At 44.5% G+C, this 27,473-nt stretch overlaps 1 protein-coding gene across 1 annotated transcript in view; it reads right to left on the bottom strand.

The window, feature by feature from the left end:
• Positions 1-4,728: 4,728 nt before the first annotated feature.
• Positions 4,729-27,473, bottom strand: part of Wnt2 (Wnt family member 2) — a 40,840-nt gene continuing 18,095 nt past the window's right edge. Inside the window, exons 4-5 of the mRNA XM_006991230.4 lie at positions 21,616-21,880; positions 4,729-5,534 (exon numbers count right to left, since the gene is read on the bottom strand). Coding sequence (XP_006991292.1) covers positions 5,305-5,534; positions 21,616-21,880 — 495 coding nt within the window. The 3' untranslated portion in view covers positions 4,729-5,304. The remainder of the gene's footprint in view (positions 5,535-21,615; positions 21,881-27,473) is intronic.

The following is a 27,473-nucleotide window of genomic DNA, read 5'->3' as shown; positions in this document are numbered from 1 at the left end:
GAGGAAAGTATCCCTAACTGAAACTTTATGAGGACTAGTTCAAAATGTTAGACCACTGGCACTTGATAAGGACCATTTATATCACCTTCTCCCTTCTTCTTCCATCAGGGGACATTTTGCTAATGTTTGAATGGATTTGGTTGTCACAGTTAGGACTGAAGGGCCTGGACTCTGGCATCTTCTAGCTATAGGCCAGACTATCTTCTGTATATCCCACCCTGCATAAGTCATCCCTCTTACACAAAGGGTTTAAGAACCAGGAAATTCTATTGATAATTTTTGCTTTAAAACATTTTGTTGAAATGTCCTTATATATCTGGGCAGTGGTGGTGCACGCCTTTAATCCCAGCACTTAGAATTAATCCCAGAAGGCAGACCTCTGTGTTTCCAGACAGCCTGGTCTACAAAGTGAGTTCTAGGACACTCAGGTCAACACAGAGAAACCCTGTCTCAAAAACCAAACACACAGAAAGAAAAAGAAATAAATATCTCTATGAAAATCATCTCTTTTTCAGATAATCCAAGTAGCTGTAGGGATTTCTGGAAGAGATAGCAGAGTCCCAGAAGTCTAGTAAGCATCTCTACTGTGGGTCTACCTTGATGCTTAAAGTTTAGGAAGAGTCTTGCCAAGTCCTCTATCCTTAGAACATAGACTAGTAGGGAAGAGAAAATGGAAGAATGGATTGCCTTTGTTGGGGGAGAGTTTGTACCCACGCAATGACAAACTTTTACTGCTTGAAGTAATTAGCCTACACATTCAGTATGTACAAATTGCCATGAAAGGTCATGTGATCTCACCTTTCTAATCAAGCTGAGAAAATGACACTTCAGTCTACAGGAAGAGCAGCAGTTGGAGAAGGTTGATGAGAGTGCATTAGATACTACAAAGAGATATTGTGTTTAGAACTAGGGCTACAACATGCTAGCACCCAGAGGAGCAAGCCTCTGAACAGCAGCCATAGTGAAACATGGGGAAAAAAAGGAATAATACTCCCATCCTGAATGTAAGTCTTATTTCTTCACTCACAGAAACAGCCATCAGTAAAGAGAGTCAGCTGTGTTTTCCGAAACTCTTTATAAACATGAAAGATGTCTCTCGGCCATGGGCTTGAGAAAAGATGAGGGAGTAAATAGCTCACATAACCTGAAGCAGTTTCTTAGCAGAGGTTTGGCAAGATTACCAAGAGTCTAAAATAACAAAGTTAACACCAAAAATCACTTTATTGTGTTTTGATTTTGATTTCACAGAAAACGCCAACTTCTAAATAACAATAGCTCTTCAAAACAACCTAGGTGACACTTTTATTAGCTTATGGAAGTGGGAGTTTGGTTAAACAGGAATCCACAGGAATATCAGGGCGAAAGAAAAAACAAAACAGTCAGGGCTGGGATAACTCTGATCTAAAAAAATAATGACCATGTTGGATTTTGCAAAATACAGGTCACTTTGCTGATCCCTTGAAAAAATGTAAAGAACATCCTCATGGGTGAGTGAAACTTTTCTCTGCCTTGGAAGAAGGTCAAAGTCAGTTTGCCTTACCTGTCAGCCCACGGCCCAGCCTTTCTTTCCACAAGTTCAACACATGCCTGGCGGAGGCTGTCTTCCAGCTTTAGAATTAGCAAGGTCTGTTTGTGGAGCACAGTCCTTGCTCTTCAGATAAGGAAGCCCCGATGAAAAGGCAGTAACTAGACACAAAAAAGGGTCTGGTCCATCGGACACTTCTCTGAGCCTTTATTTTGAAGTGTGCAAGAGGCGGTGACGGTGGTGGTGGAGGTGAATGTATTTCAGCTGTGTGAGACACCAGCTGCAGGCCAGCCTCTAAAAGTTGAGAATGTGGACCAGGCGTGTAGAAGCCCAGTCATGCAGGGGCTCAGAGATGATATATTGTAGGAAGGTAAGAGTCCACTCTAAACTAACAGGGCCCAGGATAGTCATTAGGAGGCTTGGTTTTATTTCTGACTTTAAAGATACTTTTTTTTTTTTTTTTTTTTTTGCAAAAGCAACCCAATACCTGGCTTTAAAAATTGTAGTGATAATTCTAAAATGAAGGAATAGAGTCGTGACCATTTAAAAATCATCTTGAAATGAATGTTGACTGTTCAAGTAGAGAGAGCTATCCAGTGGGTAAGGAGAACCTGAGTTCCAGCCAGGGCCCCTGACCCTCAGGAAGAAGGTGCTTGGTGGTAGGGACGGGGAAGCCGCAATGGCAGAAAGGGCAGGCGTGCGCAGTAAGGACGGAAAACGCCACTGCCAGTGATTCCAGAGCTCAGCCAGCCGTGTGACCAAAGCTAGCGGGTTCTTTTCGTCGTGCTCCTCTGCATCATCTGGCTTCACTCAGATCGATTAGCTTCTGATAGGCTTCACTTCTCAAGGATGTGTTCCAACCTGGTGACTCCCTATGGCTCCCTCACTCCCCTCAGGAATCGGCTGGACAGCTAAGGTGCCGGTGCCGAGTGGGACCTGAGCATGACTATGGCTCTGAGGAGTCTCTGCTCCGCTTAAACATCTGAGGGGAAGATTGACCTCGTCAGTTAGGACATTGATTTCAGACTAGAAAGGGTGGTGTGCGGGTGCTATAATCGGAGGGTTAGCTGAGGAAGCTTGTGGCAGGACGGTAGACAACTATCAGTCAGCAACACAAGCAAGCTGATGAAGAAAATCTGTTGATAAAAGCCCCCACAGGCTGAGTCGTGTTTAGATTATTCTGTAGAGCCAGGCGGTGGTGGCACATGTCTTTAATCCTAGCACTTGGGAGGCAGAGGCAAGCAGATCTCTGTGAATTTGTGGCCAACCTGGTCTACAGAGTGAGTTCTTGGACAGCCAGGGTTGCAGAGAGAAACCCTGTCCCCAAAACAAAAAACAAACAAACAACAACAACAAAAGACTATTCTGTAGAAAGCCCTAGTAAACTAGTAAAGATGTATTTTGGAAATGTATTCAGATAGTGAAAAAAAATTAGTTAAAAATAACCAAGGCCTAAGGAATCAGTTTATAATAAGACTTTTACTTGCAGGGGATTTGAGCTGAATGGACTTTCTCCTTATTTTAGAAGTTAGTATAATTTATTTTCCTTAAAAGCCCAAGAATTTAGTGTATGTATGTCAGATTTCTAGAACATCAACCCTCTACTAAGCCCTCAAGAAAGTGAGTTCATAAACCTTTACCTGTTTTAATTCTTTTCAAATATAAATATTTTCTTTCCGAAATAAAATCAGATGAGGACATTCCATTTGCTTCTTCGGCTTCCCGCAGTTCTCTTGTGATCCTACTTATGTGGAGCCCTGGAGTTCCAGCTGATGTTTACAGGGATCCCTTCATGTCTCTTGATTTAGTTTGCCTGAATTGGAAGGAGCCAATATCCTCTAAAAATCTTCCTCACCCTAAATATACCCAAGGATTTAAGATTTCACCATTCATCTAGCATCAAGAAGGGCTAGTGACTCAGGGAAGCGTCCCCTGGATACTGGGAGCTGTGAACCAGTCTGACCTCCCCCTTGCTAAGCCCAGAGTTGCCACTTTCCTGTTCCGTTGTTCCTACTTACTGTGTCCATGAAATACAACGAGAAGGATGAGGATGTGGCTCAGGGGTAGAGCACCTGCCTGGCACGGACAAGACAAGACCCTGGTTTGACCCCGATCACTGAAAAGGGAGGAGAAAAAGGGAGGAGGAGAGGATAGTACTGGAGTTAAGTCATTTTTAAGAAGGCTAGGAGGCTAGTACTCGCTCAGACAAATAACTCCCACAGTTTGCTTCCCATGAGCCTCAGGCCGAATGACCTAGACAAGGATGGAAAGATGAAATCCAAAGTGTGAAACCATGAGCAAGCAGCAATTTGACACCAGATGTATACCATGAGACACCCTGTTAGTTGCTATAGCTTTATGAAGAAATTATGTGTAGAACAAGAACCTAATTGTACAGCACAATGAGAAGTAGCCTTGTCAAGTTCACTTCCTTTCATCCAACATTTAAAAAAAATGGAGCAGGCAGCCTCTTCATTTTCTCTAAATGTCATCTCCTGGCAGAAGTCAATCACCATTTCCACACTGAAACTCCCGTAACTACAGCTGGGTTACTTAAATATCGTCTCCAAGTCTCAAACTGTTTGCGATGTAATGTACTAGTATTAGCAACTTTAAAGGCCAGGCTATGCGCTATTTTCTGTAGACTACACTTCACATCATCTCGTAAGCCTTAAACAAACATAGTTGAAGTGCCAGGCCTTAAGGTTGGTGGGTCTTAGCCAATGCTCCTCAATAGCTCTCTTGAGCATCAGAGTATGGGAGAGGGGGTCCTAGGCTCTGCAGACCTCTCTGGCAGCATCACACTGGTCTCACCTAAGTTTGCATCCACAAGGTGGTCAGGAACCCCACTGGTCACATGCTCACGGCTGTGTTGGGATTCTGTTGCTTTCTTTTTCTTTAGCTGTACAAGCACATTTCTGACGTTTCACTCAGTAAGTTGTTATTATTATTATTATTACCGTATTTACTCCTTGGTTAAAGAATACTGCCAGATCATCCATCCCCCTTCAAATTCTCTCCAGAGCGTAGTGGGAACCCTCATCTCTTAAGGGTCCTTACATGGAGGGAACAGTGAGGAACAGCAATCCCTTTCTGAGGTGTTGGCTGACACGAAAGTACAAAGCAGCACTGGCTCAAAGGACAAACATTCTCACCTTATTATATCAGAGGTTAACATGGAATAAAGTCTTAGAAAACACACGTATTTTAAACCTGGCGTTTATTGAAAGCCATCCTTCTCCAGGCAGTTGTCAAGGATGGTAGCAACAGTTATCACTTAGATAAAGCTCTTGCTTGGTCTTTTTAAAAAATACAAGTAAATTTGGTGCAGTTGATTCTATTTTCCATACCCACCCCCACCCACAGAGGGAAGCACAGACTTTCCGAACTGTTAGAAGTGGGAAGACACAGAGAACGCTCCTCTACTATGTGATGATGTTTCTCCCCATGGCTAAAGAGGGAAGAGGAAATGTCTAGGTGACAGTGGTGGGGGCCCGTGACCCTCCTCCTCTAACAGCCTGTCATGCCATTTCCAAAAAGAAATCAGCAGGAAGAGAGGTGACCTCAGAATGCCCAAGATAGATAGAATAGGGTATACTTGTATGCGGCATGTGGTTCCCAGTCCTGGGGCTCCCGGGGAGGGAATATGGGCTTCTATTGAAATAAAGGCCACATGCCTTAAGAAATAGCCCCCTGAAGACAACCCAGAGGTCCAGTGTCCTTGCAGATGCGATTGGAGTCCTTGAGGGAAGGAAGGGAGAGGACGGCTTCTGCTGGGGTCATGTAGGGGTTGTCCAGTCGGCACTCTTGGGGGCCTTGCATGTGTGCACATCCAGGGCCTCCAGGCAGTCCTGACAGCGCACAGCACAGCACCAGTGGAATTTACACTCACATTTGGTCATCCGGGTGACATGGGATGTGTCGTAGCCTCTCCCACAACACATGACCTCACAGCTGTCCATGCCTCGGGAAGTCAAGTTGCATACACGGCCTGCTGTACCCAGAGAGCCTGAAAGACAAGCCAGAGAGATGTCACTGGAAATGTGTGGGCAGAATACAATAGTCTGGACAGAAGAGGCATGGGGTCCATCCTTAAGAACAGAGCCTAGCCCAACCTCCTCATAGCTTGCTGAATCTGTGTTTTATGGGCCCGTGTGTTGTCCCTCTCTGCAGCTGAGAGGTGTCCAGAGGGCAGAAGCTAGGAAGGGTGGACCAGAAACTTTGGATTTTCCTTTGGCAACCTGAAGTTCCTTCGGTTAATTGGGTTGACTTTCCATATTACCCTTATCCAGGCCTCGAATGAAGGGCCATTGGGTGGACAGTGCTAGATAAGAAAGAAACGATTTATTCCAGTCCTTCCCCTTCCAACTTCAAATCACAAAAAGGAAGCTGTGGCCAAGGCCAACTTTCTCCAAGTGTAGGAGGTATTAAACATTGGAAAGGGGAGGGGTCAGCTTCCCTGGACCTGCTCACACGGACTTGGTAGAGCTGAGCTGTAGCTGCTGGGGAGAGCAGGTCCCATTTGTGTGAGCCATAGAGGAGGGAGGGTGTGGCCTGGCCTTGCTCACCGCTCTCCTTTTCCAGTTGAAAAGACTTTTGCAGTTGAGCAGACCACAGGAAGTGCCTGTCTGAGGCCACAAGTCCCATCCTTCAAAGAAGAAATATGGCATTGTATTAATGTCGTCTTAGTTAACCAATGATACATTTGCTAAGTGGCCATCCATATGCATGCATCTGTTTCTTTAAAAGGAATTTCAAAGATAGAGCTGGGTGTGGTGTCTCACACCTGTAATGTCAGCAACCACTTCAAAGTTCATGGCCAACCTGGTCTATATACTGAGTTCCAGGGCAGACCAGGACATAGTGATACCCCATCTCAAACAAAGAAAGAAGAATTTCAAGTATACAAAGCCCTTTAATTTACTCCATCCCTGGGCAAACAGAGACGGCTCTTTTACAACTTTATCCTTCCTATCCCTTTCGTACAATCAAGAGTAGGGGACCATTTTGGAGAGTTTTCTCACTTGCAATGACCCTTTCTTCATCAGTCTTTCCTACCAAGATGAGCCATTGGCAGCCGTGCTGTGTTTGTATCGCCGTCCTCACTGGACCACAGGTAGGCACCTGACTTATCCTGGGCCAATAAGGAAGAGTGCCCAGGAGATAGTTGCCGTACATGAACTCAGTGTCTCTGGCCCAGAGCCCCAGAAAGACATGGCTAAAGCAAATGCACAGAGACAGTGAAGGCCAGACCAGGAAAAGGAGTCCGGCTCAAGATGGACCACTGTTTTGTTCTGCTTCCGTTTCTTCTGGGGGCCTGGCCACACGTCAACCATGGAAGTTCCAGAGACTCTGTGATCTCCTATAATATGGCCTGAACATGTGTCTGATGTATACTAGGCAAGCAAGCACTCTGTCACTGAGCTACAACCCCAGCCTAAAGCTCTTTATCCTTCTGCTAACTGCCACTTTTAGCTCAACTGCTCCCGTTTCTATTACAATCAACAATGCAAAATAACTGCGACCTACAGAAGAGACACAAATACAGGGTGAAACAAGATAATGACTTAACTATTTTTTTTTCACTTACACCTCGTGACTCTGTTTATCACTCTCTGCTCTGTGTGAAAATTATCTGTGAGAGTGTCATGTTGCTCTGCCTGTGCAGAATGACCAAGGAAACAGCAGGGTTCAGGCAGGGTGTGAGGTCAAGAGAAGGAGAGGGTGGGCCAGACTTGCTGTGCGTGATCAGCTGCCGAGAGCAGGAAGACAGACAGAGGAGTTTCCTGAGGACAGGAAGGATGGCAGAGGGCCGGGCTGGGGTGGAGGGTGGGTCAGCCAGGGATGGCCGTGAGCCTACATCATGCTGAAGAAGCGAAGGGTTAGAAGAGGCAGCAGCTGGGCCTGTGTTCAGGACGACCATCAGAAAAGCCTCCTCAAACATCACTGATTATGCAAAAAGGACTCATTGCCAAAAGCTGCCTTTGAACATCACACCCATCATTTTATTTGATAAACATTTAGTTGACATAAACATGTGTAAGATGCTGTGTTGGCTGCTTGGGGTTTGGGAGGCAGGGAAGAAATAAAATAAATAGGACCAGCTCCTGTTCTCAGCAGACTTGTAATGTAGTGGAGAGATAAATGTGTGAGAGGTGCTACCTCAACTTCCACATCATTATGAAATCTGTTGGCCACTGTAGAATCCCATGCAGGGTATCATTGGCAGAGAAAGTTCAGACTGTAAAGCTAAGGTCTTTAGGGTGTGGGCAATTAGGGCTTTGCTCGTAGTGTTGCCAGGTGTCAACTGTACAGCTGTGGCAAGTTACTTAAATGTAAGCAAGCTTCCTTTTCCTCTCTTGCAACGTTGGCACAAAACCAGCTCCTTCTTCATAGGGCTTCAGTGAGGATGGGCTAAAATTATCTGTGGAAGTGTCTGTCAGAACAAGTGCTCAACAAAGGTTAAGCAGCCTTTCCTTTATATAGGAAGTGTTTCCTGAGACCCCCGATGTGGTAGGCTCTGGGGGTTATCAGAGAACAAAGCAGAGATGCTGCTCTGAGGCACTTACATCATTGTCATAATGAGATTTCTTAGTTATGAATATTAATGGTGGGAAACAGGTCCAGGTAAAGAGTCCTCAACTACATGGTTTGAACAAGAAGGTGGCATTAGAGAGGGTGTGTAAAGGATGAGTTGATGTTTGGGGAAAGAATGGAGTGAAAGGCATTTCCAGGCACAAGAAGCTCCTAGCAGACATGTTTCAGACAACTTTTTGGGAGGGCAGATTCAGTATGGCAAAAAGCACAGAAAGGAAGGCCAGAGCAACAGGTTAAAGAGAGCTTTGCTTTTATTCTATGGTGGGTGTGAAACAAGTATTGATTTCAATCCAGGAAAAACATACCTAAGTCTGTTAGAATGACTGGGAACAAGGAGGCCAAACGTGAGCTCTGGGATGAGTCCAGGCAAGAGGCCACGAATGGAGACCAAAGGACAGCGCCTGAGAGGCCGCAGAGGGGGAGCTACTAGAATTTGGCAATCTGTTGAAGTGTAGGGCTGGAGGTGGAGGGGTCAAGTAGGAAATGACCAAACATGTTCATTCGGCTCCACAGCAAGAAGAGGAGAATATGGTGAGGAGGATGCTATGTGGAGAGAGGAAAGTGTGTGAATGGCAGTCCAAGTCCTCCAGGAGCATGATGGCAAAGCTGACTTAAAAGACAGCTGTGAGGACGGAGATGGGTGAAGCTGGGACCTCAAGGTCATTCCAGGCCGTAAGTGTCTGGGTAAATCATTACACATCAAGAGAAAGCAGACACGGGCTTTCACTCGAAGCTAGTTTCCCCTTAGACTAAGTATAGAACTGGGATAAACTAGCCAGGGACATTTGATGTTGGGGTACTGGTTTTTCTTAGAGGTAGGGACAAAGAACACGAGGGAGCTCCTAGAATACCGGGCCTCTTTTGGGTCATGATCTGGGCACAAAGTGTATGGATGTGTTTAATTGAGAAAACTCACTGTATTATGATTATAGTGAAGGCAGCTAGTGTTATTTGAACTTTTCCACATGTATTATGTGTCTTAGTAAGAGGAATGTGATAGAGGGAAAAATAAAGGGGAGGAGGCTACATGGGCCAAGAGCTCTATGTGAGGAGCAGAAAGACATTCCACATGGCTGGGATTCAGTGTTCAAAGGGGGAGTAAAAGAGCTGAGGCTAAAGATGTGAGTAGAAGCTGCATCGCCAATGGCTTTAGATAACAGGGCAGGGGGTTTGCATGTTACTGTGTGAGCAACAGATTTCTATTGACAGTCTTCACGCAGAGAGCAACACGTATTTAATGTGTGTTCAAGGAGGCAAAGCAATGTGCTGGGACTGAAGAGATGGAAGCAAGACAAAATAAGGGCAAGGAGATAAGTTAGAGACCCATACAGAACTGTGACCCAGGCACAAGATGGCCTAGATGAAGACACTGAGTGAGGAAAAGAGAAGTTAGTTGAAAAGGCAGGACAGGACAAGCAGATAGCGACTGATGGGTGGATGGGAAGGGGGCGAGAAGAGTCCAGAGGGGCTTTCAGGTTTGGGTCTAAGCAGTCGTGTTGGCACTAGGGATCCCTAACGTGAAAAATGCCTGGGAAGGGAAGACTTTAAGTAAAGATGAATTTAGTTGTTATAATACTGAGTTGTCTGTAACTCGGGATTATAGAGGTAGAAATGTTCATTAGAGACACCTGGATTTAGGAAAAAGGTGAGGATGGTGTTCATGGACTTGGCCATCTTTTTCAGGAGGTAGGGACTGAAGCCACAGGTCTGTGAGTGAGATCCTGGCACTCCAGTGATGACTCAATTTGTAATATTTCGAGTTTTGTCTTAAGTCTTGTGTACCAACAAACTTTCTTTCATCTCACCAATCTTCAGTTATCAAACTATGACAGTACTAGGACACGTTTGAATTCTCTGTCCTCCCTCCTGGGCTGTGACTCTGAGAGGGCCAGCATGGGGAGGTGAAGTGTCTTGTTTCCAAGTTAGGCTGTGGCTCCTTTATTGATTTCTAACTTGGTGGTCTTTCCCCAACAATCTGAAGCCTAAGGAAGTCTCAGACAGTATTTTCACTTAGCCCTGGGGACTTGTCATGGTAGATTTTGTTTTTCAAATGCAGAAATCTGGACTGGACTCCCTCTGAACCCAAGGATTGTTTGCCGAATTGAATTCAACATCATCTAAACTCGGGGAGGAAAGGCAAGAGAAGGCAATGGCCATTGGAAAAACTTGGTCTAAAAGTGGTTTCAGAGCCAGGCCTGCTGGTCCTGGCCTACAATCCCAGCTTCTTGGGAGACTGAAATAGAATGATACTGAATTTAGGCACATCTGGGCTACAGAGTAGGTTCAAGGTCAGCCTGAGCAACTTAGTGAGACCTTGTCTCAAAGTGAATTGTGAAAACAAGGGGGCCTGGGATGTGGCCCACTGGTAGAGCGCTGGCCTAGCATGTGCAAGACCCTGGCCTCAGTCTTTAGTGCCCCCGAAGAAGTAAGACAAAAGGTGGCGTTGGCGTGTGAAACAAAACCAGGCCATGAAGTGTATTAGTTCAACTATAAAATGCTCAATTACAGAAGCAATGCGAACTGTTTCCCAAATGGGGCTCAATGAGGCCAAGAAGAAGAAAGATAAAAGAGAGCTTTTGAAGACTGAGAGCACTGATATAACACAGTGGTGGGGTCCTGGCCTGGAGCTGTCCTGGGCCCTCCTTAGGTACTGGGGACAGGGAATGGGCCAATGGGGAGGCACAGAGCAGTCTATGAGGTATAGTAACTTGCTCACAAGTACACAGCCAGCAAGTGGTGGGTACCCTCAGAACAAAGCAGAAATGATACTTCATTATCTTCCCTGCTCTGCCCCTTAATTATTCTATCAAAAAATTCTATCAAATGAACTTGTAAGCTTCATGTAGTTGGAAACATCTAAAATTCCAGCACTAGGGAGGCTGAAACAGGAAGATCATGAGGTCTAGCTCAGGCTGAGCTACATAGTGAGACTATGTCCCTGAGTCCAGGTGCAGGGATGTAGCTCAGTGCTACAGTAGTTGCCCAGCACAGGTAAGGCTGGAGGTTTCATCCTCAGTACCACACACCCCACCCCTAACCTCCTCTAAAGAAATTACCTGATTTGTAGCTTTTGAGGGGTTGGGAGAGAGGGTTTTTATTTATTTATTTATTTATTTATTTATTTATTTATTTATTTATTTATTTATTTATTTATTTTGCAGCTCATGACATGTTGTAGGCTATTTAGTCACATAAGGTTTTGTGAGAAAAAAAGGGCTGGTTAGCATGGTGATTTATGCTGCATTTCCCCTGGATTGATAGTCTGTTTCTCATTAAAAAAAAAAAAGTATGTGTTATGTGTGTATAGTATGTGTGTATGTATGTGGGAGTATAAGTGGATTATGTGTAGAGGTCAGAGGGCAGCCTGGGGTATTGGCCTCTCCTTTCTTTGAAACAGGGTCTCTTGCTGACTTCTTGACTACATCAGGCTAGCCCACGAGCTTCCAGGGGAGATAACAAATACACTCACTACTGTGTCTTGCTTTCCTGTGGGTTCTGTGGCTCCAAACTCAGGTGGTCGGTCAGCATAGATGGTAGTTTAAAAATGCCAGCTAGACATTTGAAACATGGCTTCAGCCAATGGTCTTCTCAACCAGACCCCCCAAACTGTCATCTATTAAGGACAAACATGTATTTAGGTGCTCTCTCTTTTTTTTAATTAACACACTTATTCTAAAAAGACATGCTGCTTTTTAACAGTCTCTTGTTATACTTTGATTTATGTAGTTCACATGCTCCTTTGCTTTGGTTGTGAAATATGCCCAGATGTGTTGCCAGGCTGGTGACAGAGCTCAGTCCCCTGACATAGAGAACTGTGGGCTCAGACTCCAGCCTTCCTGTCATCATTACCCACAAAGTACCGTTCAGATTGGCTGCCTAAACTCTGTGACCATCCATAAGCCGACAGTCTCTGTGGGTGGGGAGCCTATGTCATGGGAAGGTGGAGGGTGCTACTTCTGGCTAAATGCACCTTTTTTTCCCTTTCCCTGTGTTATGTCCTCATCCCAGCTCACAATAAGATCTCACATATGCATGGGAAAAGACTGGAAGTTTCCAAATCGCATGTGTTTTGGACCACATATCATATTTGGTGGGGCAATATCAAGGGAACTTACAGAATCAAGCATCCCATCCCCAGAGCTATAAAATTAATAATGGAGTCAGGGTTCCCAGTGTAAAAACATTTCTGTCTCCACCAACATGCATCTTCCTGACAGCAGAGGAGGGACAGAGGGCTTTGGCTAATAGTTCCCAGACCCATACCTCTAAACCTGGAGGAAGGGCGCTTCTCTCTCTCTCTCTCTCTCTCTCTCTCTCTCTCTCTCTCTCTCTCTCCACCCTCCCTTCCTTCTCCCCCTCTCCCTCCTTGCCTCTATCTTCAGAAATTCCTGCCACTCAGGCCAACAGAGGCCCATATGTTGACCATTAGGGCATAAAGCAAGATTCACTTAAGCCTGTCATCCAATAGGCTGTTTCTCCTCTGCTTGACTTACACGTTGTCATTAATGACACAGATTTATTGAGGGAACAAAAGAATGTTGCAGAGCAAATGTTAGAGACCGCACATTCATCTGCTTGCAAGCCTGCCCCTTCCTCGCGTGAAGGATCGCAACGCTAATGCTACTTAGGAAAGGCAATCTCTGTACTTAGTTCAGATGATTTTACTCACTTTTATTCATCTTCCTACTCTGAAAGAGTTTGCCTGGCACAGGAAGGCCATGTCCTTTTAAGCTAGCAGATTCTACAATGGAATTAACATGGTTATGGCAGACTCAGACTTTCCATAGTTGATCTATCTAGCCTGGTCAAAGTTATTTCCTGCGCTCCCTCTCCCCACCCTTAGCCTCACCCCACTGAACTCCCAGCCCGGGTGCTCTCCAAACAGGCTCTCTCCTCCGCAATGGACAGAGTGACTTTCTGGCGTCACTTACAGCCATGTAGACTGTGCTCTTTAAGATCAACTTCTAACTGTAAGTTTTCCTCTCCCTTCAATCCAAGGGACCTCTTCTCAGCTTTTCAAGATTCAGTTCTGCATTAACGTCTTCTGTGGAGGACTACACCCTGTCTGTCCACGTTCTGTTGAGCTACCAAAGGCCTTTCTGAAATTGGGTGCATGTACCATTTTGTAATCTGAGCCCACCTTCCTTGGGATAGGGGATGGGTCTCATCCTTTCTTTTACACACTGTATAATACTCAGGTGCCAATGTATATTTGCTCATTTACTAAACACAAAATTAAGAACAATTTCTTAAACACTAAGAACAGCCTTCCGATTGTCTGGTGAAGGCATGCTTTTCAAAGAAGTGTTTGACAGTTGCCAGGTACACAGCGGGAGCCCAGCAGTTAAGCCTAGCCCTCTTTAAATGTTTTCACTTAGTACCGAGAGTCCATGCAAGAAATGTGGCACATTCTTCTTTTTTAAATTTTATGCATTTAGTTAGGGTTATCATTACTATTTTGATGGTATGGTCTTATATGTTGCCCAGGCTGACTTGGAACTCTCTGAGAATGGTGAGATTATATATGTGTGCTACCATATCAGAGCATGGCTTATACTGAAATGGAAGAAATTCATATTGATAACATGAGTTTGTGGCAGCAGGTTAAGGATCTGTACTACAAGCAGAGTAAAATGAATAATGTATTCAGTTCCCAAGTCACAGGAACCATAGAAATTACAAGGTGAAGCACATATCAAGAGAAATAGAGAAGTAAATTTCTCCATGGCTTCATAATCAGTATAAATAGTAGTAGAGAACAACTTGTAGTCCCCAAGATGCCTATTCCATAATGCAGGGCTCTCTCTAATATTGGCTGCTCCCTAATAATGTGGAATTTACATAAGTGGGAAGAAGAGGTATCCTATTGTAAAGTGGATTTCAATAAGAAAGCTAAAAAGAAATAATTAAGTTCATAATTTTAATGTACTTTTAAAAATTCTCTTTGTCTGCAAGCATTAATAGAGCAGTTGGAAATGAGCTTTGTTATTCAACCCTCCTGCCCCAAGAAAAGCCATTCACCTATTTGGTGATTAATTTGTTGTTAGTGGTTCAAATGATGTCAAAGAATTGGATATACAAAATGACTTTTACTTTTTTGTTTACCAAGTTTTGCATTCATTCTGATTGTTGTATTTATTTGACCTCTTTTATCCCATCCAGGGAAAGGCTAACAAGCCACATAATGTAATCATGAATCTTGGTAGATGTCTTCTAATGTAAAAGTTTCATTTAACACTCAAGCTTAAGTGGGAACTTTTATAGGTTGAGCACTATAATCAGTGATAAAAAAAACAAACAAACAAACAAACAAGCAAACAAACAAAAACATGCTCCTTAATTCTCTGCAAGGAAACCAAGCTACCTTTAAGCGGTAAAGCTACATAATTCAGCTAGTGAATGAACATTAACTCAATTCACCACATGCATATGCTGGGTATTGGGGTACATGGGAGTCCCAGTGAAGCCCAGTGGGGTGAAGAGGTAACTAACAATTAAACACTGACACCTTCTATAAATGGAGAAACTGAGCTCTGCTTGGGCCTCTGGTGTGGCAAAGAACACGGAGGAGCAGAAAGGTCTGGTACAGATGGCAGAGGTCCTGATGTGGGGGATCCAGGCAAGAGAGGAGGGGGTATTACAATTAGCTCGCATGATGATGGCCTGGCCACCATAGCAGATGGTAGATCCATTTTCCTTAGAGGAAAACAAGCTTTGTGGGTGGTACAAATCAGGAATTCAACTTTGAATGAAGCCCATCAGTCTATTATGAGAGATCTAAATGAGTCTATCAGGTGGGGAATTAAATACAGGATAAAGCAAGAGAATGAAAGTACAGATAGATAGAAATATTTAAAGCTGGAAGAATAGAGAAGATCAGACCAGGAAGAAAGTACAGAAAGAGAAGTGAGGGTCCCGAGGAAACTCTGAAAAAAAAAATCCACAAGACTACAAGCAGCCCCTGAAATGGCTTAAGATGAGCTAACAGAACAGGATGAGAAGCAAGAGTCAAGTCAAGACAATTGAGGGTTTTGAGGTTGAAAAGATTAATATATATATATATATATATATATATATATATATATATATATATATATATAATATATCACTTACACATTTTAAATGGTAGTTTACTAGATTGTAATTACTATTAATTGTACAGCATTAATGATTTTCCCTGTAAATGATTGTTTAGAAGCCCCATTAAAACCTTCTCCATACAATCCTGGTTTGGCTCTCTTTAGATACTAATTCATTAATTTCTGTAAGTCTCGGAGCACAAAGAGATGAGCGACTTCTTTATGTTGTCAAAGTAATAAATATACAGGAAATGCTTGTCCAGACCAATGGAGCATGGGCCAAGCCCTAAGACAAGTTTTTCACCTGTCTCAGATTGAGGGTTCCCTGTCTCCTAAACTGTGTAATGTTGCTTGGCTGCTGCCATCAGGGTTACCTATAAAGACCACATGGTAGGTGAAGCCTTGAGGCCAAGGACCAACCAACTCTGCCTTTCTGGTCTTTGCATTGCCTGGGTTTATGTCTCTGGCATATAGAACAATCTCAATATTTGTTCAGTAAAGAAATGAAGGACTTAAAATGTCCTGGTATTAGTTGCACATATTAATATTTAAGCAGAGTTTATCCACTGGTTAAAATCTCATTTCCTTGTTTTTAATCCCATCCCAGGATATAGTCAGTGTTCATGCATATCTGCAAGCCAGTCCACAGCACAAGACTTATCCAGAATGCCAGTCTCTGTATACCATGATTTTAGGAACTGGGTTACCATGGGCTTCAAGGGACACGTTGCCAAATAGTTTCCAGAGGAATGCACAAATCCTGACACCAGGAACAGCCGCCCGCCTGTCAGGCTTTGAGTTTCCAATGGACAATATGTTACACAAGAGCGCCATTTGTTTTTGAACTTGACTGGAGAAGAGGCGGAGGCTTGCTTGTTCCCTCTGGTTGGAGAGGAGACCTGGGGATGACCTCTGGCCTGGGTCAGGGTTTTACATCATACCCGGCGAAAGTGGTCTGTGATTAGGTGCAGACACCTCCTCTGCAGGGGAGGGCGGCATTCCTTCCTTACAGATGTACCTATCTCCAACTGGAGGGTTGCTTTGATTTACAGATGCCTGGGGGCAATCAGCAGACTAGATAACTCCAGAGCCACCAGAGTGCTCATCCCAGAAAGTCCCTCTCTAAGATGTGTTCTCTAATCTGACCTGCACATCACATGCCCAACCTCACACAGCTCCTAGTACTCTGCAAATCTGAGCTGCAAATGAGGCATTTATAGTTGATCAACAGAAAACATTTGCCTTCTTCAGCTAACGAATAAGGGGACATGTTTGGTTATTGTTTCCACACTTTCTTCGTCAAGCATTTTTTTCCTATGGTTTATTAGGAACAATTAAAGATATTCCCTTAAAAATCTGAAGTGGAGGCCTAGGGAGATGCATGAGAAGCTGAGTTCAAATCTCCAGCATTCCGATAAAAAACCAGGTATGGCTTGTTATGTCTGTAACCCCAGTGTTGAGAGGCAGAGATGGGTGGGTCCTGGGAGCTTTCTGGCCAGCCAGTCTAGCCAAAATGGCAAGTGTTAGGTTCAGTAAGAGATCCTGCCTAATGGGAATAAGACGGAGAATGATAGAGGAAGACAATATCCTCTCTGGCCTCCACATTTGCAGGCACAGGAATGTACACATTCACACGTGCACACTACATAAGAGAAAAGAAAAAGAAAAGGAAAAAATCTTGGAGAGCTTCTAATTGAAAAGGGCTTTAACATAATTTCAATGTGGCTGTTTAATTCTGATCAGTTTTGAGCTCCCAGCTCCCAGCTCCCAGCTTTGTGGGTACCCCCCATTAAAGTCCCATATCTTCATACTGAATCTTTATTACAGAACACTTTCCAAGGATCCAGATAGGAGGGAAATAGTATAGTGAGAAAAGTATGGATTTTTTTGTTCCGATTTTTATCTATGCCTTCTATTCTGTTAACTAGTTCCAGCCCACGAAATCTTGGACCAAGTACAAAACTTTGGGATTCTGTTTCCTTGATGTGTAAAGGAGGGGCGGCTGCCAAGAGTTAGGGTATGTGCACTGAAGGGATGCAGAACAGAGCTGACCCATCAGGAACTCCTGTGCTCCTGCCATCCCTACTGAGGGAGATCCGTTCTCCCCAGAAACATTCAGGCTCTCCACTCTGTGAGCTTCTCATCAAATTCCCTCATCCTCGCATCCTTGTGTCAGGGCTTCCTTGGAGGAGTGACTTGATAAGCAAGATTTTAAACCAATTCCAGCAGGAGTCTTAGTGGCTGAAACCATTTAAAGGAATTACTTGCAGTAGAGTTTCTGGAGATGTTGGGCATACATGTCAAAACAAAAACAAAAACAAAAACAAAAAACTTCTGCCACATGAGCCATGGCAGGGGGTGTTTTTTTTTTTTTTTTTTTTTTTTTTTTTTTTTTTTTTGAGTGATGTCTCTTCAGAGCTCTGCAAAGAACCCTTTTCACCCTTTCTAAGGACCAGAGATGCTAAGAACAAAGAGTCTTTGCATTTCCTTTTCTCTGATAATAGGGGTAAGCCAGGACCATGAACAACCAAACCATTGATTTTCCAAACTATTGTTAAGCTTGAAAAGAATGGGGATCCCATAATTCTGATCCAGCAGGTCTTTGAGGAGGCCCCCACTCTGGAGAATAGTGAAGTGGACATGTAGATGCATCCACTGCATAAACACAGTTGATACCCCCTGCCTTGGCTCACTGCTGGGCACTGTCATTCTGAACAGGATGCAGTGGGAACAGTAGGAGCATAGCCAATTAGTTCAAACACCACATACACACCGATAACCCACCTGAGAGCCACTCTTGATCTCCTAATGCCCTCCAAGAAAAGGTGCCCAGTAAATTGAATATTAAGTGTTCATTGCTTCGAATCAACCATTCAGGGATGGGAGATGAAATATAGGGAGCATGAGTATGAATTTTAATAAAGTAAACAAAACAGTTAAGAAAGAAGAGCAATGTGTGTGTTGATTTAAATGTTACTACAAAGTTTTGGTCTGTCCTGGAGCTTGTCTAGCCCATTTTTAATAAAAAAAATGTTTTAATGATAACCCATGTTAAACACATGAGAGTTTTAAACACCAGAAAGCAGATCTTTCCTAAGAGAAGATTATTCTAGCAGAGTGTGTGTTCATTCTGTTACAGACTCACCCTGCAGCTTCCCTCCTGGAGACAGAACACCTTACTTTCACCCAGAGGAAGGCTCTGGCACCCACCGTGAGTTCGATGCAGGAAGCCTCCATTCTCATGGGTCTTGGAACTATCCTTCACATCTCTCTGTCTCCACAGAGGCTGGGGGCTGCTCCAGAAGACTGAATACCCAGAAACTTGGAGTGTGGTGTGGACCAGCTTAGTAAAGCACACGCCACAGGAGCTTATGCCAGTCAGGGAGACCCTCATCTGAAGACGACCAATAGTCACAGGACAGATGGCAAGACTCCGCCAGTGTATGGTTGAAGCGAAGCTCTCTGTATTTCACCCCTGTGACTGTTTGCATAATACTCTAAATATTCACGATCAAAAATGTTCTTCTAACAAGCTGAACTTTAGCCTAATGTGATATAAAACATTCTGAACCATATTTTTATGAAAATAATCATGTGTAGTTATCACAATTAAAAAAGAAACATTTTCAGGTCACATGCATGACTTTGGCATGTCTTTGGCATAGGCACAAAGGGTATCATTTCTATATATTTCAGAAAACTAAAAATAATCCGGTAAACATATTGGAAATGTGATCTACTATATTGGAACTGGATACTTAAGATGATCAGGATGGCTCCTATTTGATCCATATTACCCAAGAACCAAAATATTCACCTATTTTTAAATTAGATGAGTTAAAATATTTCTAAGAACTCATAGAAATAAAAGATCAGATTATATAGCTTACAATGAAAGCCAGTCTTTCAACTGTGTGCCCTTCTGATTAGGACAACGAGAAGCAGAGTAAAATGATGGGAAGGACAGACAGGGAGTCCTGCAAGATTCTTACCCTCCTAGAGCTTCAGTTTCCTCTCCTATAAACAAGAGGCCGAGAATTGGTGAGAGCAGACAGACCCTGGGATGCAGTACGCACTGAATCGATACCTATGATTTTATGGTCCAGAAGTCGGCTTACAGGCTGCTAGCTTTCAATAGTGCCTACTGCTCTCACAGGAGATCCAGCTTTGGACCCCTGGCATGCATGCTGGGCGACTCACCACCTGTAACCCCACCTCCAGGGGTCCCTACATTGCTGGCCCCTAGTAGGTACCTACACTTCACACACACACACACACACACACACACACACACACACACACACACACACACACGCACTTAAAAAAAAAACAAGCAAACCAGAATTCCATTCTAATATAAATGTGAAGAATGAAGTCTATAAGAATAATTAATTCAATAGCTTAAAAGGGAAGCAGGAAGTGCATTCAGAAAGTCTCTATATGACAAGGAAGCATTTTTTTTTTTTAGTTCCCTGAATACCAATGAGGGAGAAAATACTCACTGGGTATGACTGTTTCCCTCATTATGTAAACTATTTCAGCCCAAATAAGCAGAAAACGCCTGCTGGACAGCAGGTTTTCTGAGCTCTGATAAGAAATTTTGCTCCCAGCCCTCGGGAGGCAGAGCCAGGTAGATCTCTGTGATTTGAGGCCAGCCTGGTCTACAGAGCAAGAGCCAGGACAGGCACCAAAACTACACAGAGAAACTCTGTCTCGGAAAAAAAAAAAAAAAAAAAAAGGAAAAGAGAAAAGTAATTTTGGTCTTAAGGTCTTTTCACAGTCACATGTAGGAGGAAATAGGTAAAGAGGATGTGTCCTCTTGGGCTCAAGGCTCAGTTCAAGTATGGGGCCAGATGTTCATCTCTTTCCATACATGATATGGAAAAAGGGTGCTCCATGTGGACAGTGATATACAGGGCTGTTCACTCTACTCGGTAAACTGAGTTTGGTTGGTGCTGATTGCTAAGGAGCATCTGTCATGGTGTCCCCTTTTCCACAGGTAAAAATTTACAGTGCACTGATGTCTTAGGGCTGCAAGAGTCAACAAGACCAACAGTGCTCAGTACGCAAGTGTCTATTCTTGGGACCTAAAATGATTAAGGTGACTCCATGGCCCACGGCCTGTGTAGAGTCAAATAGTTAGTTAAGGGCAGAAGAGGACATGGGTCCCCTGGGTTGATTTATGTCAAAGCAACAGGTTTCACCACAGTTCCACTTAGCTTGTGGTGCGACAGGAAGGGTAACTTGGTAGCAGTCCCAAAACCCGACAGGAATGCAGCAAGGCACAGAATCAGGTCCTCAGGCTCAGCAGTCAGAATTCACACACTGCATGTACACACATGCTTACGGGCTGCAGACAGCTAACTCATGGAGCTCCAAGGAACTTTGAACAACTCAAGGGCAAGCACGGGGCTCCAGGCCTCTTCTGATGCTCCCTGGTAATCTCGTCTATCAGTTGATCTAGCCTTAGCAGCTGGCTGCATCTGCGCTGTCTCCCTGGCTCTTTTGCAATGATTTTGGAATGGAAAACAAACTCGGAAGCTAAATGGAAGGCTATTTTTTTTCTGATGGTGAATGCCATTGCCTCCCAGTGAGCAAAAGGCTTGAGCCAAAGTGGGCTGTGAATTCCCATCACCTCCTGTCAACCGAGGCCTTTTCACTCGTTCTTATTTTGCTCTAGAATCTTTGCAGTCTTTGCAGCCTCCTCTTGACCTTGAGGGTGAGAGGTGGAGCGCACGGTTCTATGAAAGCAGACAGGTGGGGAGAGCTGCTATGTTCAGGCTGGAAGAGTGACTCTTGAAATACAAGACGGAGACTGTGTTGTTGGGGAGGGCAGGGCGTGGTTTAGTCAATGGGGTGCCTCTTACAGTCACCCCTCTACACAACCCACCTATGGCCAAAGGAGTGGGGATTCATTCTTGCTTTTTAGTATCTGACCATTGTAACTGTGCTGAAAAGAGCAAGGGCTTGTACAGTAGAACAGGCTTCAGGAGAGGCTAGATTCCTGAGTCCTGGGGCCAGGCCACAGTGGAGGGATGTGTCATGGGGGAAGATTGTTAAAACTGTCCCCTGCTCCGCTCAGAGTCACAGGAAGAATGCTGGGCATTGCACAGAACGTTTCTCCATCCCCCTAACTAGAATTCCGTGCAGGCAAGAATTCTGCTGAGCTGCACATTTTGACTCTTTGCCACATACATTCTTGTTAATTTGTGTTTCTTCAGTATCTGCACACTATCAACCTGTTTCTCTAGCTGCTTGGGAGAATTTTCTGTGTAGTTTCAATATGAATTAGAAAGAACACAAGCCTGGAACCAGAAGGCAGGCATCTGCAATTATACAAATAGTCTGCTGAAAAACAGAGGTGCCCAATTAGATTGCAGAGCACTGTTCATTGAAGGAATTCTTGTAACTTACCTGCCTCTCGGTCCCTGATACAGTAGTCTGGAGAATTCTCAAAATACACGAGGTCATTTTTCGTTGGCTTCTTAAATCTCTTATTGGCTACAGTGAAGCCAGTGCCATCCTGGTTCATGACGACCTGGATGGCCCCGTTGTACTTCCTCCAGAGATAGTCGCCTGTTTTCCTGAAGTCAGCCATGGCCAGCCAGCATGTCCTCAGAGTACAGGAGCCACTCACACCGTGACACTTGCATTCTTGTTTCAAGAACCGCTTTACAGCCTGCAGGAAAAGGCAGAGGCGAGCTCAGTGGGACCTACGCCCAGGACCCAGGCTACGCCCAGGACCCAGCCTACGCCCAGGCCCCAGCTGTGAGTTCTCTACCTCAGAGCCACAGAGAAGTAGCTCTGAGAAGGCTGGATCCTGGGGTTCAGGAGCATCCCTTGTCACCTGGTGGTTGCTTTGGCTACACTGTGGTAACTTCAGCCTTAGGTAGAGAAAAGATGGAAGAGTCCAACTGTGAACCCCATCTACGATCCATGAAACCAAAGCTCACTGTTTTATAGGGTACATAGCCAGCTTATTTATTTTTAACTTAAAGCGTTTCTCATACAATATATTTTGATACTATTCTTTCCCCTCTGCTAACTCCTCCCGGATACCCTCCCCTTCCCACCTAGGCAACTTCATGACCCCGCCCCCAGCTCACTCTCAAAAGCAATTTAAAGGCAGAGGAAAGTGAATATTTTCTAGTACCTAGTGGCTTATTTATCTTAAAATGCATATTATTTCAATGTTGAGCATCCTTTATCTGAAATGGTTAAAACCAGAAGTATTTTGGACTTTGGAGTTTTGAAGTTTGGGGATATTTGCATACACAATGTGAGATGTCTTTGAGATGGGATCCTGGTGTAAACTGGAAATTTATTTATGTATAACTTTGGACACATAACTGGAAGGCAATTATATACTGTGTTTTGGATTGCTTCTGTTTTGATCACAACCTGTCTCGTGTAGCCAGGTAGAGAACTTTCCACTCACACCATCATGCCATTACAAGACATAGGTCAAGTTTGAGAACATTTTCAATGTTAGATTTTTTGATGAGGGATGTTCAACCTGTATTCAAACCTGATTGATAAAGGAATTGCTAAGGCTCATGGTTCAGTGACCCCATTACTGTGGCTACATATGGAATGCTTGCTGTGTACTGGGCACACAGGATTGCAGTGTACACTCTATCTCAATGTCCTTATGCACTGCAACAGCCCTCTCCTACCATTTCAGCTTTAGGAAGAGGAAGAGGAAATCTCAGAGACAGTAATGTTTCTGCCCAAAGGAACACAGCTAGGGAGGGATAAACCCAGTCCACTGAGACTAATCCTGTATTGAAAGTTATTCCACAGCTCTGGCCAAGTGATGCAGCCTAGACGGCCCAGCTGTGCCCACTCTGCCCCTTGTTAGAAGCAAGGGAACCGGGACGCCGGCTCCTGATGTGAAGGCTGCTCTTCTGTGGCAGTGGGTATTGTGGACAGAGGGAAGGCCAGGTAGACCACAGAACTATCCAAGGAAACTTCTGCTTTGGTGTTGGGATAAGTTCCCATGTGGCACCATTCATAGAGAGAGTTTCTCCTGCTCTGTCTCATTGGCCCTTGGCATACTTAAGTGAAGAATAAATTATGTTCAAGGTCTGCAGAAAAACCTCAAGCTACTGTCTTTCCCATTTCATAGATGGGAAGTAAGGGCTCAAGGAGTCAGCGTGACTACCTGAACTTCAGGAAAGCATGCAGAATGGATGGAAGCAGACCCAGATGAGCAGCAAGCAGTACAGGTAGACTTTAAAACATCTCCTAATAGCGTGCTTCTGCTGAAAATCCTCCGCTTGTTCTGTTTCACGGGATTCCTAATCCAAGAATTGACACTGATTTTCTCTAAGTTTTTTCTCATCCTTTGTTCACTGTTTTTCAACTTTGTTTTTTAAGCAGTTCCAAAGACCTCTCAATATGATATTGGTGCTATGGGTGCTGAATATTGGAAACTCAAAGCCAGAATGCCAAAAAAGGCCACTTAGGAGACCAGACGCCCCGGGAGCCACCAGTCTATATTTGGTCCTCATTCAGAAGCAGCACAGTGGAGCCTGTCTGCCAATCAATTTGAATCCCCAAATTAGAGTGTATCTGGAGGGAGGGCATAGATACATGGGACAGTGAATCCCTTGACGATATTCTCCAAAGTGCTACGCGAGCAACATTTTTAGGGTCTCTCTTTCTAAGAAATTGAAGGTGGGAGTTTCAAGCCTGCTCGGCACTCTCTCGGAGATCTGGGTATATTGGTGGGGTGTGAAGTATGGAGGTAGTTGACAGAAAAGTAGCTGAGCCGTGCTGCCCGGAGCCCGAGTCTCAGCCAGCCTGCATGGCCCCTCACATGGACACGTGTTTTCAGCTGCCCCTCCCTGGTGACCTCGCCATGGTCCTTTTGCCCTAGAACGCGACCTGGCGTTGCCTCTTGTACAGGCTTGCTACCTGACCAAGGTACGGTATAATCAGGTGCGCAGAGAGGCTCTGCATTCCAGAAGTCAGTCTCAGTTTATTCAGCAGCCTGGAAATGTGTCAAAAGCATTCAAGGGCTAAGCGGACAACAGTTACCGTGGTCAGGGCATCCTAGTGGCCCGAGGTTGTTTGGGTATGTGGCTGGATCGCTGTCTTCCAACTCGGAGCACGGGCATCCCCATAGTGTTCCCCACTTGGCCAGGCACACGCAGGACTGTGCCCCTGTATACCTGGGGTCAGTCCTGATTGTGAGTCAGCAATGCAAGGCCAAGACAAAGAATTGGGTTCTCCACATTATGAGGACCTGGGCATCTATAGAGGACATCTCAACATGAATCTTCCCTCTGGAATCACCGTCTCGCCAACACCCTTTACATTCTGGGTGTTGGGTATGAGGCTCACTCGTAGACAAACCTAACCTAGAAGGTATTCCAGTCTAAAAGCTTCTCTCCCAAGGTCTGATGGCATCGTACAGAACACGCTCCATGCCAAGTGCTGACTTCACCTTTTGTCTTTCTCCTTCTGCATTTCTTTTGCAGCCAGGCTATTCACTTGTAGGTAACCGTTCCTAGTTCTAAAAGTAACAGGACACATCATTGCCCTGCCTTTGTTATGCTAAGTCTCCAGGTGACACACTTCAAAGCTGATATTTTCCTATGATTAGAGGGAAGATTTGCATCTTAGCTTTGGATCTTAAAAATACACCTAAGCAATCCTTGCAGACCCATGTAGCAGAGGCAGATGCTGTTGATCTGTGTAAACACACCTCCTCTCTTACTGGCTACCAGCTTTACTCAGGGGTTGTGAAGCTGTGTGCTCCAGGCCTGGCCAGGCCCTCTGATCCCAGAGTGGCCTAAATCATGAATGTTCATTTCACTGCTCACACACTGACTTTTCTTAGCATGTGGAACGTGATGATTCAATTTGTATCAATGGGATTCAAGGATAAATGGGTGTCGGACTTGGAAGGAAGTTTCCTTTACTCTTAAAAAGAGATCCAAGGAGAAATGCTTTTTCTTTGTCTCTGGATGATTTCTTTTTGTACAGTATAACACAAAGGACATGGGAGCAGTAGTAGGTTTGTACATGAACCTATACACATAGTCTTGAAGGATGTGAGGAACTGGGTTCTAGAGAGTGTTGTGGGGTTACTCAGTGAGCCCAACTGGGACTTGCCCAACATCCAGACCTCTTGTGATCCAAGACAGTAAGTCCTCCTCATTATTTAGCCCCCTCTGGGGGTGGGAGGGCTGTCCCTGGCAGGTGAAAGTACCAAAGTTAGTCTTGGTTGTGGATTAGTGACAGACCTCAGCTGACAGCTCTCACTGTTACTCACTTTGTGCCACATCTCCGCTTTAGTAAATACACAGCATGTCCAACACCTGCACTCAGGAGCCCCCGCTACCTTTCCTATTTGCAGGAGTCATAGTCTTTCAAATCTAACCCTTATCCCTGAAAACAGCAAAGTCCAACTCAAGCAGAGATGTACAGGAAGACCATCTAGGCTTTGAAGTTCTGTTTCTGAACTGCTTGAGAAGAGAAGAAAACATGGGGCCACACCATGAGGATCTTGAATTCTAATATCCCACTGTTATAACCCCATTGCTTGTTTGTTTTCAGACAGGGTCACATGTAGCCCAGGCTGGCCTCTACTTCACTGTGTAGACAAGGATGACCTTGAGTTTCTGATCTCCTGTTTCCACAGGATTATAGGTATATGCCAGCACACCCAATCTTTATGTGGTGCTGGCAGCTGAACTCCATCTGAGCTTTTTGCAAGCGCTCTACCAACTGAACCACATCTCTAGTCCTACAATAGCATTATTAGTCACAGCAACCGTTTATTGAGATCTTAACCAGGCTTAGCCAGGCTCTACGCACAGTGATTTACATGTACTATCATGTACACAACACAATTAAGCAAAGGAAATTAGTATCCCTATTCCACAGTTCTGAAAATCAAGTCCCAGCAAGGACAGTAAAATCTCTAGTCACTAACTAGGCAGAGGCAGAACTATGTACTTCCAGATCTGTGGTCTTCCTAAACAGACATACAAAATCCAAAATCACATTGGAATCTTCCTGAAACATTGAACTATACACACTATTCCCCTCCCTTCTTAGGGGAAATCAAAAATTCACTATACACTATTAGCAATAGCAAACTCTGAGAAGAGAGCCAGACGACACCAGTGGGAAAATGGGTATGTCAGTTCAGGTACCTGGTGAATGATGGTATTTGTGGGTCTTTAAATGAGGAGGCAGGTCAGTGTCTTATGCATGAAGGAAAGTCAAGTGATGAAAACAAAATGCACAACAATATATATGGTATGTCCCACTTTTTAAAGCTCTGCATATGTGTCCACACAGAGGAGGAAGGGAAAATGTTCTTTTACAACCTGGCTGTGGTCTGAGGAAATGCAGAGTCTGGCAAGAGCGGGGAAGACTCCAGCTACTCTGTAGTAAAGTTACAGGAATCCGAGGACTGTTCCCTGGCAACTGGAGAGAGCAGAGCAGTGGTTCTTGTTTCTGGCCGCACATTAAAATCACCTGGGGATCATTTGCAGCCCCTTCCCAGACTGAGTAAATCAGAACCTTGAGGGGGTGGGCCAGGCATGAGGCCCAGGCCCTGACAGGACTTGCAGTCCTTCAGGTAATTCTAATGCATAGCCTGGGCTGAGCATTGATGTCCCCGGACTGCAAGAGAGAGTGAAAAGAGTTTTTGCTTCACTGCAGGAGTCTGGGGGTCTCTGGGAGGCAGAGCACAAGAAAAGGCCTGGGGCAGGGGAGGGCACCACCGCATTTCGATGGACCTGGAAAACTAGTTATCTAGTTACAGTGGTTTCCCACTCTGTGTTTCTGGGGTGTCTGAATCACCAGGAAAAAATTTCCACAAGAAACAATCTCCACCGTGGCTGTTTGGGAGAGAATGAAAGATGGCACCCAATGGTGTGAGACCCCAGTCCAATGGCTTTGCATGTTAGTAGGCCACACAGAAGAGCTGAATGAGTGGGAGGGGGACACTCGAAGGTCTTCAGACATACTGGGTAAAGAGCTAGGGGCCTCCCATGCACAGCTGGTGATGGAGGAACTGGTAACATCTTATTTGGATGATACAAGATTGAATAACCAAATCAGAGCACTACTTTGTACTACAGTCAAGTCTTCCATGATATATCTAGATGCTTATTTGAAAATTTGAAAGCAATAATACTTACTGGCCCTCTATATTTATGACTTCAATGAAGTATGGAATAAAAAAAAATAGGAGGGACTTCAGAAAATTCCTCAGATTAAAACTTGAGTTTGTATTTGTGAACTCTATG

The sequence above is a fragment of the Peromyscus maniculatus genome, chromosome 3 (genome assembly GCF_049852395.1).
Source record: "Peromyscus maniculatus bairdii isolate BWxNUB_F1_BW_parent chromosome 3, HU_Pman_BW_mat_3.1, whole genome shotgun sequence".
In the NCBI taxonomy this organism is placed as follows: Eukaryota; Metazoa; Chordata; class Mammalia; order Rodentia; family Cricetidae; genus Peromyscus; species Peromyscus maniculatus.
Note: the sequence above shows the minus strand (reverse complement) of the source record. Positions and strands in the feature narration are given on the sequence as shown.